This window comes from Phyllostomus discolor, chromosome 3 (genome assembly GCF_004126475.2).
Source record: "Phyllostomus discolor isolate MPI-MPIP mPhyDis1 chromosome 3, mPhyDis1.pri.v3, whole genome shotgun sequence".
NCBI lineage: Eukaryota > Metazoa > Chordata > Mammalia > Chiroptera > Phyllostomidae > Phyllostomus > Phyllostomus discolor.
Genome location: NC_040905.2, coordinates 114306844 through 114328206, shown reverse-complemented (window position 1 = coordinate 114328206; position 21363 = coordinate 114306844). Strand labels below are relative to the sequence as shown.

The following is a 21363-nucleotide window of genomic DNA, read 5'->3' as shown; positions in this document are numbered from 1 at the left end:
CAGCAATCATTGTTTTTTTAAAAATGAAAAGACAATCCACAGACTGGGAGAAAATATTTGTAAACCAGACATCTGGTAAGAGACTCATATCTAGACTTTATTTAAAAATTATCACAATTCTTTAAAAACAGAAAAATCATTTAAAAAATAAGCAAAATATCTAAATAGACATTTCTCCAAAGAAGACTTACAAATGACCAATAAGCACATGAAGAGATGGAGGAAATGCAGGTTAAACCCACAGTGAGATGCCACCTCACGCCCACTACGAGGGCTCTAATCAAAATGCTGATACGACCCGTGTTGGTGGGAATGTGGAGGGAGTGGAACCGCTATACTCTCTGCCTGTGGGGATGTAAAACGACACAGCCACTTCAGGAAACAGTCTGACAGCTCCTCTCATGATTTAACACTATCCCCATGTGATTCAGCAGCTCCACTTCCAGGAATATATGCAAGAAAAGTGGAAATGATTACGTACACAAACACGTGTACACAAATGTTCGGAGCAGCATGACAGCCAAAAAGTAGAAGCAATCTCAGGTCCTTCACCTGATGAATGGGTAAACACAGTGCAGCCCACCCACACAATGGGTTTTCTTCAGCCATAAAAAGGAATGAAAAACACTGTTACATGCTATAACATGGATACATCATGAAAACATCACACCAAGTGAGAGAAGTCAGACACATCCACCTGGGGGTGCTCAGGAGGACCCCGTCGGCTAGAGTGTGTATGCATGCATGAATGAATCACCTGGCCCCCAGGCGCCTGTTTGGGTCCTCAATCACCCCGCAAGGGTCCTCAGCCCAGGGGGTGCTGCCTGGGAGCCAGGTCTGCACCTCTCTTCCTCCTTCCAAGCTTCCTGGCTCTGACTTGCGTTTGAGGTCTGGCCTGCTCAAAGGATTCCCTGGAAACAACAAAAAATACAAATTGTATAATTTCAATGGTTCTACAAAGCAGTGAAATGCTCTCACATATGTATTTGAACTGTCAGCACAATATAAAGATGGATGGTAAAATTCATGCTAATATTTTAATTTTTTCTTTCTTAGAATGACATTGAATAGCAAATAAAACCACCATAACAAATCAGAAACAACAGAAAAAAAACAGAGACACAGAGAAAGAGAGATTGTGGGGGAAGGGGGAAAAACTTTCTATTTTAGTAATTTTACCAGCAATTTTTCCTGCATTTTGAAAAAGAGGTCCTGGATTTTCACACTGGGCCCTGAAAATTTATAGCTACCCTGGATTTAATCCACATGAATACAAGCTCTTTGAGGTCTTCAGGAATTCTTAAGGGTGTAAAAGGGATCCTGAGACCAAAAATTTTGAAAACTGCAGTTCTAAGAGCCCAAGAGCCATCTTAGTTCAGGACCTTTGCACATGCTTTCCCTCTGCCAGGAAAACACTGTGCCTGCCCACGTTCCTTGGCTCGAGGCCCCTACTTTGCATCACTCAGATCACTGCTTCCATTCTCATAGCACCTGTGACCCTGACTGTCCTGCCTCCCTCTCATAAGGATGCTGTGATTACACTGGAAAAATCCAGGATAATTTCCTCCTCTTAAGGTCTCAATCTCCCCATCCTCTTAGCTGAATTCCACCTGCAAAGCCCCTTTTACGCTGTAAAATACATATTCACAGGTTCTGGGGATTAGGACCCAGACAACCTTCAGGGTTATAATTGAGCCTGCTAGAGGCCCCCACCTGAAGTCTTCCCCCTTCCTGGCTCTTATCAAATTGTGTGTGCATGGGGTGATTATCCATTTATTGTCTCCCTCCCTCTCTCCCAAAGAGATGCAATACTCTGCCAGTCAGGAACCACTTCTATTCTATTCACAAGGCCCCTCCGAAGCCTGGCACAATGCTGGGTACCTCAGTGCATGCTGGGAGCATACCTGTGGAATTATTAAGATAAAAGTTGTGAAAACAGCCAATAAACCCCCCTCAGTCCAAGAGACAGATGAAGAAGCTTGGGGGGAGGTTTCTAGGGTCACATGAACATGTCCTGTCTGATGGGCCAGTGCACCTGTCAGGGCGAGCGCCTTCCCTTTGCTTCCCAGGGCCAAAATCCCCAGTCCCCGCCCTTTGCCCTTCTTTCCTACAGATGGGATAACAAAGGGAAGCAATGTTGGCTGTGCAACCCATCTGGGAAACAAATGAATCCCACTCTCTGCTGAAACGCAGAAGGTCTTGGCCCAGTATCAGTGGGAGGGCTGGCCCTGCCCTGGTCTATTGATTGGCTTTCTCCAAGAGCTCTCTCACCGGGCAGGGTTGGAGCAGAAGTCCTGCATCGAAGGAGAAGCCAGTGTCTAGAGTCCTTGAGAGCAAAACCACACCAGAAAGACCTCAGCATCACGTGAGTTGGGCACGACATCTCAGCACAGTTGGTGCACATTGGGGAACACAGGCCACCAATCTCCCTGGCAACATTAGCAGCCTTGACACATAGAAAATGTGGTCAGCCTGTGCACTTTGAACTTCCTCCAGAAGGGGGTGCCCTGGAGAGAGACCCAGGGGAAGTGGAGTTGCAGAAGAGGGGCTCTGGGTTGCATTGTAAATACCCACATCTGGTCCCTGGCAAGACTTGCTGCTTTTTATGAAATTACATCTCTCATTCTCACTCAGAAGTAGGATGTGGCTTTGATTTTTCTTTTTCTGGTATGAGGAGAAGGGGTTCTGGAGCCATTTGGGTTGCTCTGGTATCCCTTAGCTATGGCAGGGGACAGACACACAAATCATTCCACAATGTGAATGCAGGAGCAGGGAGACACAGGTGAGTTCCAGCTGAGGGCCAGCCAGCCATGTCCAGAGCCACCCCGACCCCCACCCTCACACTGGCTGGTCTCCCAGTACCAAAGAATCCTCTCTGGCGGCTGGGCACTGCCTATCTTACTTCCGAAAAGCCTAGATCCCACCTCATCCTGAAAACCTTTGTCATCAAGACCCCTGCCTTCACCCTCTGCCTCCCTGGGCCTCACACACCCCATTAGCACCCTGACAGGGTGTGGATTTGGGATCTGGGGCAGGCAGATCTGGACTGACATTCTGGCTGGGGCTTTTCTCAGTGACATGACTTCATCGAGTCACTTAGCCCCTCAGAGCCTCAGTTTTCTCATCTGTAAAATGGAAATATGGTTACACCCACCTCATGAAGTCATTTAAGGCTGCAGAGACAAATCATGCGCCCTGCAGGAGTGACTGGATGTGGTAAGGATTCAGTAAACCTGCATATCATGGTCAGTAGCATGGTGATGTTATCACACCGTAGGCCATGCCAGCTCTCTCCCCTGAGTTCAGAATGGAAGGAGGCGAACCAGCCTGGCCCTCTGGGCTGGAGTAAGGCTGTCCCTGGAGAAGAGGGTGAGCAGAACAAGCTCAGGGAAGGCATGGATGACATTAGGCCAGTTACACCAAGACAGAGAGCCAGGCTCCCAACATCCCTGTGAGGGTCTCATTTTTTTTTGAGGGCCCACTCGAATCAGCAGCACTTGGGAGGAAGTCCAGCCCAGGAGAGCTGCTCTGAGGGTCTCTGCCCATGGAGACCACAGAGAGGGGGTTTCTTATAGCAACTGCATGGCCAACCTATAGCCATTCCCCTGGGGTCTTATTCTCCAGGTCTGGCTCCCCTGCCTACCAGCCTCTTCTTCCTTCTTTACAGGAGGGAAATGCAGTCCACAGGCCCACAGGGTATCTACTGCGCCAGCATCTATGGAGCCATATCCAGGGGACAGGGCACATGTGGAGACAGAATGAGATGCTGCATTTCCCTTGAGGCCTCGTCTTCCACAGGGAGCAAGACATGCATAGCACAGGGGCTGCAGGTAAGGGGCCGTGGACAAGGAGCCTGACTTGGCATTAAGGAGAAGACCAAGTTCAATTCTCTGTGCCAGCCAGGGGGCACAGGAGTGGGCGTGGTAACAGCCCCCAGCCCAGCATCAGAACCACCTAACAGCTTGCTAGGGAGAAACCCATGGCCCCGTGGACATGCTGAGTCTCAATGCCTGAAGGGGGCCTGAGATCCCAGGTGTGCGTTATGTAGCCAGGCTTGGAGAACCTGGGACACCTGACCTGGCAGCAGCTGGGGACTGGGTCCCAAATAGAGAAAGCCTAGTAGGTGGAAACAGGGCCAGTCAAGGGTGCTAATGAGGCACTTCTTCCCCCACACACTAGCCTGTGCCTCAGAGCCCACAAGCAAAGGCAGGTCCTGGGTCATTACTTTGGCAAAATCATGCCCCCTCACAAGGTGTCCACATCCTGATCCCTGGAACCTGTAAATATGTGCCTTATAAGGCAAAAGTGGCTCTAAATTAAGGATTTTGAGATGGGAGATTATCGAGGATTATCCAGGTGGACCCAATGTCATCACAAGAGCCTTTACAAGTAGAGAGCTTTTCCCAGCTGCAGTCAGAAGAAATGTGACAGCATAAGAAAAGTCAGTGAGATCTGAAGTGTAAGAAGGACTCTACTCATTGTTTCTGGCTTTGATAATGGAGGAAGGGACCAGGAGCCAAGGAATGCAGGAATCCAGAAGTAATGGCCCTCAGCCAACAGCCAACAGGAAAATGGGGACCTCAGTCCTACAACCACAAGGAACTGAATTTTGCAAACAGTCTAAGCAGGAAACAGATTCGCCCCTGGATCCTCCAGAAGGGATGCTGCCCTGCCAGCACTGTGATTTTGTCCTGATGAGACCCGTGCCACACTCTGGCTTTCAGCACTGTGAGATAACACTTTTGTGGTGCTTTAAGACACTAAGTTTGTGACAATTTGTTAAGGCAGCTATAGAAAATGATAATAAAGCTTTCTGCAATGCCAACAAGCTACTTCAGGTTGCCAGCTGCCCTCAGAGGGAACCCCATGCCTCTCTGCCACATTCCAGACACTCGTGGTTACTGAGGCCCTGCCATGTCTCCCCCCCCACACACAGGCAGCCCCCACCCAGGGCTGGCCTGCTTCCAGGGGCCACATGGGGGAGGGCAAGCATCAGTTCTTTTTCTCCAACCCTGTGCTCATTTCCTGGAGCTGCTATAACAAAGAACTGCAAACAAAGAACTACACTAAAAAAATAGCCCTGGCTGGTGTGGCTCAGTACATTGTATGCCAATCTGTGAACCAAGGGGTTGCTGGTTCAATTCCCAGTCAGGGCACATGACTGGGTTGCAGGCCAGGTCCCAGTAGGGGGCACACAAGAGGCAACCATGCATTGATGTTTCTCTCCTTCTCTCTAAAAATAATAAAATCTTTAAACAAAAATAAGATTTAGCCCTGATCAGTGTGGCCCAGTTGGTTAGGCATCATCCTGCAAAGTGAAAGTTCGCTGCTTCAGTTCCCAGTCAGCACATGCCAGAGGTGTGGGTTTGGTTTTCAGTTGGGGCACGTACAAGAGGCAATTGATCAATGTTTCTCTCTCACATTGATGTTTTTCTCCCTCTCTTTCTCCCTTTTTTCCCCTCTCTCTCAAAATAAATTTTAAAAAATTAAACTGCACCACTGAATGTGAAAATAAAGGTGCACTGTGAAAAAAAAAAAAAGATTTCTTCTCTTACAGTTATGGAGGCCAGAAGCATGAAATCAAGGAATCACAGGCTAGTCTCGCTCTGAAAACCGTAAGGTCTCTTCCTGCCTCCTCCAGCTTCCAGCGTTGCCAGCAATCCTTGGAGTCTGTTGGCCTCACTCCAGTTCCTGTCCCCATCATCACGTGGCCTCTTCTCCTTGTGTCTGTGTCCTCACTTGTTCTGAGAAGGACACCAATCATTGGATTTAGGAACCATCGTGCACCAGGATGCTCTCATCCCAAAATCCTTAACTGATTGCATCTACAAAGACCCTATTTCCAAACAAGGTCAGTCACAGGTTCTGGGTGGACATAAATTTGGGGGGACACTACTCAACCCACCACAGATCCCTTTGGAAGGTGAGCTGCTGTGGCCTCACCGCCTGTCTAGCGGGGCAGGAGCCTCCTGCAGCAGGTCCGAGGTCCAGCCTGGGTTTCCATCTCTACTCACAGACGGGGCTGTGAGGGGGTCCCCCACAGAGGGAAGGAGCTCAGTGAGTTCTGCCTCAATCAGGCCAGAACTAGAAAAGTCCCCAGAAAAGTTTCTGGTGACAGCAGGTACCCTTACAGAACCCCTCCTAATTGGTACTTGGATGAGGGCACAGACCACTCCCACCATGGTTTGCCAGCTCTGACTTGGTGTTACCACAGAAAGGAGCAGTGGGCACTGTCTTCAGATTTGGCATTCTTCTCCCCCACGCTGTCCTGCAGGCCGCTGGCTCTGCCATGTGGACGGTGGGCTTCTGAAGGACCACGCACATCTCCCCCATGGCCCCAGGACTTGCATCTTAAAGTGTTTGTGTTTACAACAGGACAAGGACTAAACATTTGTTCCTGGCAAGAATTAATTCTGAGCTTATGATACTTAATGAGAACCAGACTGCACCCACTTGGTCTCATCCGGAGTGGCGCCAGCCTTCCCGGTACTTCTGAAGAGGCGTGGTGGGGTAGGTGACCTGGGAGAGCTGCCCACCCACACGGGCCCATGGGTGGAAACCCCTGGTATAAACCAAATCACCACTTTGTAGCTTCTGGATTTTTCTTCACATCTCACCATCTACAAAGTGAAGGTGGCATGAACCTTGCCTGAGCCCTGCCCCTCACTTCCAGAAGTTCTTCCTGGCTGGCCCACCCTGTGATAGTTTTCTGTTCTGCATAACAAATGGCCACCAATTTAGCAACTTCAAACAGCACCCATTTATTTCGTCACAGCTTCTGTGAGTCAGGAGTTGGGCACAGCGGAGCTCAGGCCCTCACAACGTCTGAGGTCCAGGGGCTCCTCCCAGGTTCACTAGTTGTTGCATTTGTAAGACTGAAATCCTGTTTTCTTGCTAGCTGTTGGTGGGGGCCACTCTCAGCTCTCACAGGCAGGCTCTGGTTCCATCCTGCCAGGCTGCCATAGTCTCTGCCTTGTAGACTCCCTGTTACAGACAGAATGTTTGTGTCCCCTGCAAATCTCTGTGTTGAAATCCTCACTGCCCCCAGGTGATGGTATTAGGAAGCAGAGCCTTTGGGAGGTGACTAGGTCGTGAGCGTGGAGCCTCATAAATGTGTAAGAAGAGACTTGGGAGCTTGCTTCCTGTGTCTGCTGTCCAGACTCAGTGAGGACTCAATGAGAAAACAGCTATCTGCAAGCCAGGAAGCAGACCCCACCGGACACCAGATGTGCCAGCACCTTGATCTTGGACTTTTAGCCTCCAGAACTATGACAAATCAATGTTTGGGTTTTTGTTTGTTTGTTTGTTTTTAGGGAATGGGAAAAGGAGGGGAAAAAGAGAGGGAGAGAAACATCAATGTGTGGTTACCTCGTGCACACCCCTCACTGGGGACCAGGCCTGCAACCCAGGCGTGTGCCCTGACTGGGAATTGAACTGGCAACCCTTTGGTTTGGAGGTCTGCACTCAATCCACTGAGCCACACCAGCCAGGGCCAATGCTTGTCATTTAAGTCACCCAGTCTCTGGTATTTGTCATAGCAGTCCACACTAAGACACTCCCTTTATATTTGTTTTTATTGAGGTGAAATTCACATACCATAAAATTAACGATTTTAAAATGAACAATTCAGTGGCATTTAATACATTCACAATGTTGTGCCACCACTCCATCTCTATCCACAACATCTCATCACCCCTGTACCCAGTAAACTAGACCCCCTTTGAAGAGCCCACCCGATCAGATCAGGCCCACCCAGGATGCTCTCTCTCCTTTATGATGAACTCAAAGTCAGCTGAATCACGAGAGTGTCATCCATCAAATTCACACTCCGGGAGGGGGATTTTGCAGGACATGCACACCAAGGACAAGAAATCTTGAGGGCCACCTCGGAATTCTGCCCACCACACCCATCTACCCAAGGGCCAACCCCAAGGAAACACTTCCTCCTCCTGGCTTGCGCTGGCAGCCACTCGAGCAACCTCACATTGCAGCACAGGCGCTGAGCATCCAAGCCATGGGCAGACAAGCCTGGGTGTACATGTCCTGCCAGCTCCTGGTAACACAGGGCCCTTCTCAGCCTCGATTTACTCATCTGTTGAATGGGAATAGTAACATAGCTCCCTAATAAATAAAATAACATTGACTGAGCTTTTGCCCGAAGCCAGCATTGTGCTAAGTACTCTAAATACATTCTTCTGTGCCCAGGAAATGCTAGCTGTCACTATTATAACTGGTACCTGCCTCCTTTCCTCCTTTCCCATTCTTCCTACCTCCACAAGCTCCCGGGCTCTTTCTGGGCATACCATAAAGTGGTGAACTCCCTGCACACAAAGGAATCCTGGGTTTGTTTCTTCTCGCTCTCCTGGGCCGTGCCTGCAGTTCCGCACCATCAGCAACGCTCTTCCTAGCCTTTGTGCATTTCCCCTTTTTGCACCCCGACAAGACGCGCCAGTGATGGAAGCACTAGACCCCCTGCACGACGCCTTCATGAGGAAGCTCCCCAACCAGGGTCCCGACAGTGAAACCAGGAGTCAGACAGTTTCCAGATAATTCTCCAAAAAAACTGGTGTGTTTGGCAGAGGAGCGCCCCTGCACACAGCCCCTCGATCCTCCATCCGTTCATGTGGGAGACAGGCTTTCCCTGTGGCAGTCAAAGCGTTTGTCTCCAGCTGGCTTTCCACCAGATATCTTGTCCTCTCTGGTGGAAGAGTAAGGGAGTGATAAGATCTGACCTGTGGGCAGCTGTCAGGCCAGGCGCTCTTTCCCGCGGTGCCTGTGGCCATCGGGGAGGGCTGGGATCAGAGAGACAGGGAGAACAAGATCTCCGATTGTTCTGTAAAGCCCAGTGCAGTTCCTGTTTCCCCCTTAATCAGAATCCCGTTGTATGAAATCCTCCTGGCAACAGTTTTGCATTAACTGTCTTGGTTGACTGACTTTTCATGCGGCTCTTCCAGGGAAAAAGTACGTGCAATATGGCTCAGATTAAGCAGAATGAAAGGAATTTGTTGGCCTCAAAGCCGGAGATTTGGCTCTGAGCCAAAGCAAGGTTCCTGGCCTCTTGTCTCATGTCCCCGAAGCATGGGCAGTGCCCGTGCTGGGCGTCTCATTATTTCTGAAGGATGGAGCTGAATGTCCAGGGCTGCAGGGCTCAGGGACAGGGCCGTCGCCTAAAGCTACGGTGCATGCACACCTGGAGGGACTCCTCGGCTTGCGAGGCCTGCTGTCTATCGGGTCACTATGGTGCCCACCATAGACAGAATCTCCAGCCAACCAGACCTTCAGGGCGTTTGCAACCAGGCTCTGCCCTCAGCCTATCTGGAGATACAGCCCTGGTAACCTAGTCCAGAGTGTGGGCCCTGCCTCTGGACCCCAACAGGATGACCAGCCTCTAGGAGCCACCCCATGCCTACCCTCCAACCCACCTGGGGTTCTGTTCCAACCTCTTCTTCCCAGGACAGCTTGCCTAGCCCAGACTGCCCCCAGCTTGTCCCACAGACCCCCGGACTCACCACCCCTGCCCTGGGAGCAGATCAGAGAGTCTCCCCAAGCCTATGACCCATGGAAGGGCTACTGCACCAGCCATTGGGCCCTGTGCCGTGGACAGATGCCCAGCCCAGGGCCCCAGCAGCCTGGAACCCAGAATGTCCCAGAAAACAGCTCATGTCTGATACAAATCCCCAGGGTGTAGCCTGTGGTTCACAGCTTAAGGGACCAAGGCTCCAAAGAGAACAGCTTCTGCCATGGAAGGACCTGAAGCTGGTGTTCTAACTCTTGCTTTTTAGATTCACTGCCTGTCTATTTGACATCCATTAATCACAGAGCCCGACTGTTAGCCACAGGTGTTAGCTTACATCTCCCAGAGCCCATGCTCCAGACCGCACCAGTATTTCCCTGGCCGACCCAGGGCCAGGCACCAGACAACTAGGGACAGCTGCTGCACCCCAAGGTCACTGGGATGATTCGAAGCAGCCAATCCTAAGCTCTCTATGCGGCCCTGCCCTGTTTTTCATTTCTTTCTCTCTGCTATGACACTCCCCACTTCAGGCCAAGACAGAGCAACAGGGACTGGATTTACCCATTCGCCTGCAGCAAAGTGAAAAATGAGGCAAACCCTACAAAGCAAACACAGTGGTTTTCAGACACTGGACAGCAGGCAGCAGAGGACAGTGTCACTGAGACACAGGAAATAAGGAGGGGAGTCCTACAATCACCATGACTTGCTGCCCGGGCATGGCTTCTAGGTTCAAGGAGGAGGACTCCAGGGGAGCAAGGTGTCTAGAATCTGCCCTGGACAGAGTCCTAGGGAACTGAGCCACTCATAGACTGAGCCTAGATATCTGCGGAGGGCCTCCTCGGATCTTCAGCTGAGGACTGAGTGGTGTGGGTGTGGGCGGAGACTGAGCCTGGGGCAGGGTGTCTCCCCTCCTGCCGGGAAGGAGCAGAAGAACCAGCCTCTGGTGTCACCGGGGCTGGGAACAGCACAGCTTCCAGCAGGGGAGCCAACTCCTCTACAGCTCCCCTTCAGCCCCCTCATGGTTGTGCCCCCAAGCCGTTCCTCCTTGTAGCCTCATCCTATTCCACTGTGATCCACGCATTCCTTAATGAATCCTTCACACCCATGGAGAACAAGTAAAGATCTCCCAGAACCTTGCCTCCCTGACCAATCCCTTTACTAAAGGCTGGCTCGATTTCCACTTGTCACTTAAGCCCCTCTGTCATCTGTGGCATGGCCCCCTCCTGGGAGGGACCATCTAACTTGGAAGAGCTTCCGGATCTGGCTGGGGGGACGGGTCCCACATGGAACCACAGGGAGGACGGCACAGCCCTGGGCAGAGGCGCCACCTCAAAGGAGGATAGGAAGCAATGTGCACAGGACGGTAAGGAGGAGGACGTGCGAGCTGGCATTTCCTGGGTCTTCTCTGGAATGAAGACTGGTGCTAGGAAAGTACTTTGGGGCCAGTTAGGTGGGTGGGTCCAGGTCCCGATGCCTCCCCTGTCTCCAGCTTGTTACAGGGGCCCTAGGGAAGGGGTCTTCTGGGGTTTCCAGGCCTGCAGGGTACACAACCCACAGGAGAGAACACCGTGCTCACCCAGATGCACCTGCCCATCCTGGTGGCAGGGAGGAAGGGGCCCGTGGACCCCAGCCCATACCAACCACAGCCAAAAGGTCTGGGGAGGGGTGAGGACTCCCCAAGGTAGTGGCAGTCACCTCCCAGGCTTCTCCAAGCCCCTTCCTGGATGCCCAGGCTGTGAGGACCCTCACCCTCACCCATGCCATCCCAGTCTGACTGGAGTAGGAGAGGTGGAGTAGGGGTTCTTGGCCTTCTCCTCCACTGGGCGGAACAGGAAGAGAGTGATTGAATCAGAACTTCTCACCCCTTCTGGAACATTCCAACATGGAAAACCCACTAAGCAGCTGGGGAAGCAATTTAGGGACTTTAATTAAAGGCTGGTGGCTCTCCCACAGAGCCCCACCCCCACACACAGCTGGGAGGACACACCACATCTGCCCTCAACATGTTCTGAGGCCCAGGCTCCGGAGCTGTCGGTTAGGCCCAGTTTCCACCGAGAGGGTGTGAGCAGAACAAACCAGTTTACCCTTTCTCCTCATGGCTTCCAGAGTTTGCCTTCTGAGCTCGGCCTGGGCCCGAAGCCAAGCGAACTAGCGGCCCCCACAGTCCTGTACCCAAGAAGCTTCAGGAAGGGACAAGTAGGTTGTGTCAGCAGACCCAGAAAAGGGACTTGATATAAGGAGGAAATAAGCCCACAGTGAGAATGCAGCTGCCCTGTTCTAAGGCTGCCTGCATCTCAGTGTGCACCTTCCACAGGAAAGGCATTCCAGACAGAAGGAACAGCATGTGCAAAGGCTATGAGGTCAGAAAGATCATAGAAAGTGTACGAGCCAACAGGGACAAAAGCTTAGGGGTGAGAAAAGCACACAGGCAGGGCGGGAGCACACCTCAGAGAGCTGGAGAGCTGCCATCAAGAATCTGGTCTTCATTCTAGAAGCAATGGGAGTGGGGGAGAAGATTAGAGTACTTTACAATCATGGGATCTGGTTTACTCTGAAGACACCCCTCTGGACTCTATGCACGCAAACTGCTCACTGCTGGAGAATAGAAGAGGTGCCAGGGCAACAGCAAGAGGCCCCCAGGCCATGCAGGCATGGGCATCAGAAGTTTGGACAAGCATGTGTCCAGGGAGAAGGAACATGCATGGATCCAGTGGGGAACTAGGACGGGGCCAGAGGCTATCCTGCCTTCCCTCTTGCCCCTGCCAACCAAGGCAGGCTGCCGTGCCATCCCTAAATGGGGCCCCAGCATGGAGAAAGGAGACAAAGCTGCCAGGGACAAATGCTTGCCACCCAGCAGGGATTCCAAAACAGAGCACCCTCATTACTGTAAATTAAGCCAGCCCTCCCCTCCACCCACATCAGCGGTCCAAGTTTGGGAGGAGGCTCTGGGTACATCCCACCCACATCTGTCCACATCTCTACCACATTTCCACCAAGGAGACTTGGGACCCACCCCCGGACCCACCCCTGGCTTGCCCCAGATGGTGGGCCTGGAAAACAGTGCCAGCCCCTGAGGGCAGCTCCTAACTGGACTGTCCTCTGGGACCAGAACTAGAAGGTCAAGAGGCAGGTCTCCTGGCTATTAGAGACAAATGTCCCCATCTTTCTCCCCACCACCTGCTGAGCCTCTTCTCATACACTAACATCAGCTGACCCCAAGTCTACTCCATGGGTGGGTCATATGACAAAGGCAGTGGCCTAGGTGGCTGGTGGGACCACTGGCTCACAGTCAGCCAAAGAGGAAAGTGGTGACTAACAAACTGCTGCTCCCCAAAAAACCCTCCCTTATTCTGACCCTGGGGCCCAGGATGGGGTGTGGCCTCACGTAGCCCAGGGTGCAAAGGCCACATCACGGTCAAGGACCCAAGGCCTGGGATGCAAAAGCCACCACCACTAGATCTTACAAGGGCCCACAGCAGCCTGGGCATGCCAGGCCTGGACATAAGGAGCCCTGGAGGTCATTGTCAGTGCCACTGGCGGAAGGTGGCACTGTGACCAGGAGCAGGTAAGAGATGGACACATACTCCAGCCTGCCCCTATCTGGCCTCACCAGGGTAAGAGCTGGACAGGCAGCTGGGCTGCAGAGGAGCCTTCTTTTCTACCCATCCCCAACTCTCCAGAGAGCTGGGTACACACAATAGAACTGGAACAATGAGGGCCTTGAGCGCACCCTGTGGTGTGGTGGGCAGGACCTGTGGACTAGGCCAGTGGCAGACAGTGAAGTGCTGTGTGGGTAGCTGATTGAAGACTGTTAGTGGCACCATCCCCTGCACCGGGAGTCACTTCACTCTCACTTGCAGCAATTCCACCAGGTTTCCAGAAGGGAGTGCCCGCTGCACAGGAGGATGCCAGAGTCTTAGGTGAAGCCCAAAGACAGGGGCAGATGCAGCTTTGATCCTGCCCCTCCATCCAAGCGGGTAACCTGGGACCTCAGCTACCTCATCAAGAACATGGGACAACCCAGTTTAGTGTCTCAAGGCCAGGACGAGAGCTCTAGGACGGCCTCCAGAGTCTATGTCGTGTGTTCCTGGACAGGCCCTAAACCTCTCTGAGCCTCGGTTTCTCATCTGTGACTTCCGGCCAAGCTCATTACACACCTCAAGGGGTGTATTAAGGATCAAGTTTAGACCTCTCCTGGCACTCCGACGGTGCCCATTAGAGTTAGCTGGAATGTGACTTCCATTCAAGACAGAGGCATAGGTAAGCCAGCCTCGCCTCCCCGCACAACCCTAGCAAAAAATACAGGTAGACTACGGAACAGATTTCACCCAGAGGCGTTAGAGTTATGGTATGACTATCATTTCTCTAGGCAGTGGCACCTCCAACCCCCACCCTACAACCCTCAAGGTCATGTAAAAGAACACAGATCCAAACTTTATTTCTTAAATAGTTTTCTCTACCCAGAATGTGCACACAGCCTGCTCTGACTGGCTGATAGGCTTAAATTAGGGTTACTAAACATCCCCCCACGGGCCCTGCGCTGGCCTGGCCTCTCAGTCCCAGCCAAAGTCCTGACCGGTCATCTGGTAGAACTTTTGGTTGAAGGGCTGGTAGAAGTCCCGCAGCCGCTGGACCACTGCCTCAGGCACCCGAGGGTGCGGCCGGCCCTTGGACTTGCCCAGGCAGCGGGGGCGGCTGCTCCCCTGGGCCTTCTTGAGACAGGGGAAGCCCTTGGTGGCGTTGAAGTAGAAGTGCTTGTCTGTGACGACCCTTTTCAGGCCCAGAAAGTCTTGCACGCGGCCAACTTCTCCAGCGGGGTCACTGACCAGGCGCTCACCGCTGACAAACAGGAAGTGGGACAGGGGAAAGTATCGCAGCCAGTTGTCCAGGTGCTGGGCGTAGAGGCCAATGCGCACAGCACTCCAGGCTGTGTCCACGGGGCCCAGGCCGTGGCGGAAGGCCAGGGCTCGGAAGCTGGGTAGGCTCGGGGTCTTGGAGAGCATCTGGGCATAGTCAGAGATGGCCCGAGTCACGGGGTTCCGAACCACTACTATCAGTTTCATGTCCGGGGACATGCTGTGGATGCGGTGAGGAACCTCAAGAGTCACGAAGTAGCTGGGAGTCTTCTCCATGGTGATCTGCCCGTCCAAGGTGGGGGGCATCAGGCTCCTGCAGGTCATGTGGAAGGAGAGGTGGTCGTGAGAGGGTGCTGGTCCTCCTCAAGCTCTCCCACTATAGACCAGTCTCAAGAACCCGAAACTTACCACTCCTCGCCCCCGGGGAAACTCCAAACCTCCAAAGCAGGTGAGCCTTTCCTCTCACCTAGGCCTGCCCCCCCTCAAGCTGCCAGGGTGGGCAGCCTGGGATGTGGACTGAGGGGATCCAGCCCCAGAACAGGCTGGCAGTGGGGGCCTGTCCTGCCAAGCTGCTCACCCTGGCTAGAATGGGCCCCCACCCTGACACTGCTGTGTCTCTCGCCCCAGACCAAGCACCAGGAAGGCCAGTGGCCTGGACTTGCCACCTACAGGGCTTTGCCCACCCATGCCAAAGGCCCCTACACTGTAATTACCCCAGGTCACATTTTCATTAAGTGGCTGAAGGTATCCCCTAAATTAAGCTATTAATGACTCACAAGTGTCCCAACAAAGGACAGCTGCTTTTTTTCTCACTCCCTCCCTTGAATAGTCTCCGCCCCCCCCACCCCCGACCCCCACCCGTTGATTACTGCTCTGCTAATTCTCACTGACCTGGGCCCAGTTCAAATGCTAAAAGCCTCCAGCACAGCCCAGCAAGGCCCAGCAAGGCCCCACACACTGGAGAACTGTGAGTGAGGTGGCCTGAGGACCCACCCCAAGATCTCAGCAGCTGGGCCTCTTAGACCTGGCCCAGACCCCCAGGTGCAAGGCTGTGACTGCAACATTTCTGATGGTTCCTCTCGTTCTGACCAGGGGAGGGGCACTGACCCTATACCACGGTTCTTGAAGAGTTGTCTGAGGACAGCCTCCTGACTGCCCCGAAATTGGGGATGCCCCTCCTGAACACCCCACTGGACAGGCCAGCTACCCTGAGCAGTTTGCCAAAGTCGAGCCTCACCTGCCAGCCAGGTAGTGCAGGGAGAGGCGGGGCAGGGTGCTGCAGGGCCAGCTGAGCAAACAGCTCTGAGGGAGGGCAGGAGAGAGGGCTGGAAACTAGGTCAGTGGAGGCAGAGGCTGTGGGACCTGTGCCTTGGGAGGGGGCAGTCTCTGCCCAAGGCCAGCCCTGCCTCCAGTCCATGCTTGGCTTGGAGGGTGCTTGGGGTGTGAGTCCCAGGTGCACCAGTGGCTCCCTGGAGACCTCCCCATGGACTCAGGAGAGATGGGTGAGCTGCATGATCTTCTGGCACTGGGAGCTTCACCCGCCCCCTCAAACAAGGCCCTGGGCAGAGCTGATCTGCAGAAGTCACAGGGAATTGGGGGTAACAATTGTTTACCCATTATGGTGACAAAGTGAGCTGGAAATCTCCCTCCAACTCACTCACTGTCCCATTTGATAGGCAGGCACACTGAGGCTAAGAGAGGGAGTGAGACGTTCGTGGGTGGGGGTAGACACTGACCCACAGCACTCCCACCCCTGGGCTGCAGCTGCTGGAAGGTGGGGTAGCAGCTGGGCTTCTGCTCTCAGAGCCCCCGCACCCATGCCCTGCCTTGTGACCTGGGAGCACCCAGCCCTCCTGGGACAAGTTCTGTGAGACCTCAGGTGTTAACAAGGACTGAGGCCAGGACTGCAGCCTGGGGTGGCCAGCTCAGGCAATCCCCCTTTCCACAAGAGGAAGTCAAAAGAAGGGGAGTCTCCTGCACTAGACCTCATTGCTGAGACCCCCTAAGAAAAGCCTGTGCTGGGTCCTGGCTGGTGTGGTTCAGTGGCTGAGTGCCAGGCGTGCAAGAGGCAACCACATATTGATGTTTCCTTCCCTCTCTTTCTCCCTCCCTTCCCCTCTCTGAAAAATAAAATAAAGAAAATCTTAAAAAAAAAAAAAAAACAAACCTATGTTGGGACAGACAGACTGCCAGGTGGATAGACAGTCATTGTTCCTCCCCTCATTGCCCTCCTCAGGAAAGGAACCAGCCCTAATTACTCCAGGACCCGCCCCTCCTATCTTTGACACTCCCTTCCCATTCCTTTCTTCCCCCAGGCACCGAGTGACCCCAGAAGCACCCCCTCTTTCCCCTCCCAGACTGGGCACTTTCGGTTTTGAACATCCCCCCACCCAACACTCTTGGCAGAGTGGAGAGGGCTGCAAGGGAGCACACCGCAGAGGAGCTGAGAGCGGGCATGGGGAGGGGCTGCAGACTTTCTAGACCCGCTCTTGCTACAAACCAGCTTTGGGATCTGAGAACTTTGGGATCGATTACTCGTCCTCATCTGCCCTCAGAAACCTGTCCTGGCCAGGGCATGGAGGAGGGTAGGGGTGGGAGTTTGGGGGGTGGGAGAGACTGGGGAGGGGATGAGAGGAACAGCACTGACTCTCACACAGCAAACATCTGACAAGATGTTCCCCAAACCCTCCCTCCCTCTTCATCTGGTCTGCATTTCCCTGCAGCTTCCACCCAGCCCCAGGCCACTCTCCCTCCTAGGTCTCATCCTCCCTCATGTCCCACACCTCCTGTGGGCCTCAGCCAGCCAGCCTGGGACCCAGCAGAAACCTGTGCAGGTCGATAGGAGGCTGGGAGGGGGACATTGGTCCCCAATCACAGGAGCCTCTCCCCAGGTTAACACCAAGAGAAAAGTCCCACAGAAACCTGGGTTCCTCCCCCAACATACTCAGGCCCCCTGCTCCCTGTATTAGCACCAGGAGCCAAAGGGGTTCCCCCACTTGCACCCCTCTTGTCTCCTCTTGTTTTTCCCAGATACTAAGGTCAAAGTATAGCCCCAGGTGCCCCCAGACAGGAGAGCCCTCCTGATGCGGCCAGACAGATGCTCAGTGAGTGAATGAACAGACAAGCAAATGCTGACTGAGCTTGGGGCTACCTGGAGGTCACAGTCCCCGAGACAGATCATCTGAGAGATAGGCTAACTGAGGCCCAGGGAGCAGGAAAGGTTTATCCAAGGCCAACCTGGGGCGCCCCCAGGACCCACCTGCCAAGGCCCATGGGAAGGGTGAGGGTCACTGCCTGGAATGAGGTCAGCTACAGCCCAGTGGGAGTGGGTGTCCCAGAAGCTCAGCTGGGGAACTGGCTGCTCCTCCTGTACTTACCGCCCTAACCTTCCACCCACATCAGGGCTCTGCACTCCTGAAGGCTCAGCCTAGCATCCTGAGAGCAAATAAGACCACCAGACCATGGCCAGGGGCTGGGCACCCCCTTTGCAGCAGGTGAAGGGGTAGGCATTTTCAGAGGCTCACTGCACACTCAGAGCAGGTTGGAAGGTAAAAAGGGCCAGAGGCACAGGACAGCCGTGAGCACACAAAGTTCACAGTTGTGCCCTGGCTGGTGTAGCTCAGTAGACTGAGCACGGGTCTGCGAACCAAAGGTTTGCTGGTTTGATTCCCACTCAGGGCACATGCCTGGGTTTAGGGCCAGGTCCCCAGTAGGGGGCACATAAGAGGCAACCACACATTGATGTTTACCTCTTTCTCCTTCCCTTTTTCCTTTCTCTAAAAATAAATAAATAAAATCTTTTAAAAAAACAAAAACTTCCCTGGTTCTTTGAGAATCCTTTGAAGGCTAAACCCATACCAGCCTCCCTTGCAGTGCCCCCATCAGCCCAGCGCAGGGTCTCCCCTCAGTTCCTTGTAGTCAAAGTTCTTAGGACCAGTGTGGTCTCTGCAGTTCACCCTACCATTAACAGTGTGTCCTGCACCCTCACTCACCCTTCTCCCCATTTTACCCCCCACCTCCCCTTCTCTCTCCTCTCCACAGCAGTGAGGGAATAGAGACGCTCTGAGGTGCCGGTGGCACCGCGAGAGTGGGCAGCAGTCTCTCTGAGCTCTGAGGATGCAGCCAGTGGAAGGAAGGATGGACTCACCTCCCTAGGATCCCCTGATAGCAGCAACCTTCAGAGCTCAGGAGCCAGAACCCCTGTTTTCACTAGGGTGAAACCCGTGAGTGGTTTTAAGGAGAAAGACAAAGAAGCCAGTGGGGTGGGGCGGGGGTGGGGTGAGGAATCTGGAAACCGAAACTGGTGCCCCTGGAGGGGAAGAGTCTGGGTTCTGCCACCTCCGACCCCCACTAGCTCACCAGGCGACCTTGGTCAGGGCTCTCTCTGCCCCACAGGGGCTGGTCCCAAGCCAGAGGCTGAGGGGAGAACTTCCAGGGAGTGAAGTGACTCACTGTCCATCTGTAAGCCTCCATTTCCCCCACAAGAAGGGACGATGCAGTTGACCGGCTTGCACGCAACCGACTGAGGCAGCAGGCAGGGTCTCATACTCTGTCCTTCGGTGCCAACCTCAGCAGCGGGGAGCTGGAGTTCCCCAGGACAGGCTGTTTCATGTGGGGATAGACGCTCCCTCCCCGACATTCCACACCGCGCCCCAAGGCCGTCCCAGGTAGGGGCAGGGCATCTATGGAGCCCCATGACAAGAAACTGCAGTCCCAATCCTCACCCTTAGGAGGCAGACACTTTCTAAGAGACTGCGGATCCCGGAGGCCACTTCCTAGGGAAACTGGCCAGCAGGGTGCGTGACTGAGCCTAATGAATTTCTAAAGATCCTCAAACCCCACTACCTTGAAACTATTGTACTTCTCAGCTGGGATTGCACCCCCTCCACCTAGTCTTGCTGAGACCCCTCAGCAGCCCCAAACCGGGGCTTTCCCTGGAGTTTTCAAAGTTTCTCGGAGCCCCGGGCCAGTGACCAAACCTCAGGCCCCCACCCACCCGGGCTGGTCTCAGCCTGCGATGCCCGACACCTCTCCCCGCCGCGTACCCACGCTGTTGCCGGGAAGGCACCGGCCAGGGAGTGCACAGAAACCTATGGGACGGAAGGGCCCGGGGCACTCACCGGTACCAGGCGAGTCCGCGCTCGTACCATCTGTCGAAGAAGTGGGGCTCGGAGCCGAGCGCGCGGACGTCGGGGTGCAGACGCAGGAACTCCAGGAGGGCGCGCGTGCCGCCCTTCTTCACACCCACGATGAGTGCCTGCGGGAATCGCTGGCGTCCGGGGCCGGTGGCCACCGGCAGAACCGGCACCCCCGGGCTGCATGAGGCGCTGGGAGGCGCCGCCGGTGCGGGGGCCGGCACCGGGACGCGGGCGGCTGGCGGGCCGCAGCCCTGGAGGGTGCAGAGGCAGTACACTCCCAGCACCAGCACGGCGAGCAGCAGAGGCGCACGGGGCGCACGCAGCGCTGCCCCGGGACCTGCCCCGGCGCCCTGGCTACACCCGGCCCCGCCGCCCAGGCCACCGCTACCTGCCATCCGGCCGCACCGCGCCCAGGCCCGCAGACTGCAAGAGGGTGCTCATCCCGGTCCGCGATCTGTTCAGCCGGCTGAGCCCGGATTGTGCTCTACGTCCAGCTTCCCCACAGCCTGGAGCCGGCGCGGGGCGGAGCCCGGGGCGGTATGCCCCGCCCCTACTGGGCCACCTCTCTGCCAGGTCGCGCCCGCACTCACAGACGCCGCGGCGCAACTCCAAGCCTCAGAGAACACCTGGACGCGCCCCCTGGAGACCCTGGGCTCCAGACCTCCGGGCTCCGGGTCTTCACCCTTGAGCTCCGGGGTGCGGCAGCGGAGAGTCAGGACGCAAGGCAGTGACAGGGCTGCCGCGCGGGACCCAGCACCAGCTCTTAGAAGGCCGATCCCACCCCTCGCGGACCAGGTGCGCTGGCTGAGCAAGTAAACCAAGGACGCGGGTAAACCCGGGCCTTACCTCGTGCACAGAGGGGTTTCCCGGAAAATCTGCAGCAGGAATGGGGCGCGCCTCGCTGACAGTGGGCTTGCCATTCATCAAATTCGCGACGCTGGTGGTTGGAGAGGGCTAGCCAAGTACGATTACCACTACAGAGGCAGGTTCAGGGAGGACAGGCGTCTTGCCCAAGGGCCCGGTGAAATTCAGACTTCAGTTTCCCGATCCTTCTACAGTGTCACATCATCTGTTGTGCAGCCTAACCCGCCTGGCATTCCCATGGCGTGTCAGTGACCCATCTCTGACGCTGGCAAAGTGGCTTCTGTTGGAGATCTGAAAGATTCAGGAGACCTGTGCTGGGGGAACTAGAAGAAGGAGCCCAGGTGCTGTCCTAGGAGCTTGCTTCCTCTAAGGAGCAGTGAGGTTCAGGGGTTACTCACAGTTATGGGGTCTGCTGGGTGCTGGACACTCTGCAGAAGTTGTATACACCCCTAAGTTCACTGAGCCCCAGGACAGCAGAGAGAAAGGAGGCAGAGAGGAGAGATGGAGCAAACCCAGGAAGAGATGAGCTTGGACTCATGTCCTCTCTTCACCTCTGCCCCAGCCCAGCCTTCCCGGCAACATGCTCAGCCAGTCTCTCCAGCTGATACCCAGAGGCCTCTGTCCTGGATTTTCCTCATCAATAGCACCTGAGCCTAATGGCATCTGGGCAAGCCCAGCAGCCTGTGGTGCCTCTGAGGGGCAGGGATTCTCCATGACCCACAAACATTTCCAGCGCTCCCACACAGAGGCAGCCCTGTCCAGAGGGGGCTGTGCAGAGCCAACGGGGTAAAGACCATTGACTGGGGCCCCAGCACAGGTTCTGGCTGCCAGGCTTGCACCTGCTTGTCAGGGCAAGACCCAGCCAGGAGCCCTGTTAGGAGGGTTGTTGGCACAGCAGTGTCTGGGATGCATGCTGGCACATGCAGGGTCAAAGGACATTCTTCTTCAAGTCTAGCTTAAAACGGGATTTGTTCTAGACAGGCTGGTTCTT

General features: G+C 54.6%; 1 protein-coding gene across 1 annotated transcript; it reads right to left on the bottom strand.

Moving 5' to 3' along the window:
• Window positions 1–13927: 13927 nt before the first annotated feature.
• Window positions 13928–20867, bottom strand: HS3ST6 (heparan sulfate-glucosamine 3-sulfotransferase 6). The gene is made up of 2 exons (XM_028524830.2): window positions 19491–20867; window positions 13928–14683 (listed from the first exon to the last, which is right to left on the bottom strand). The coding sequence occupies exons 1-2, from the start codon at window positions 19901–19903 to the stop codon at window positions 14068–14070; spliced, it is 1029 nt and encodes a 342-aa protein (XP_028380631.1). The 5' UTR covers window positions 19904–20867; the 3' UTR covers window positions 13928–14067.
• Between the last annotated feature and the right edge of the window lie 496 nt (window positions 20868–21363).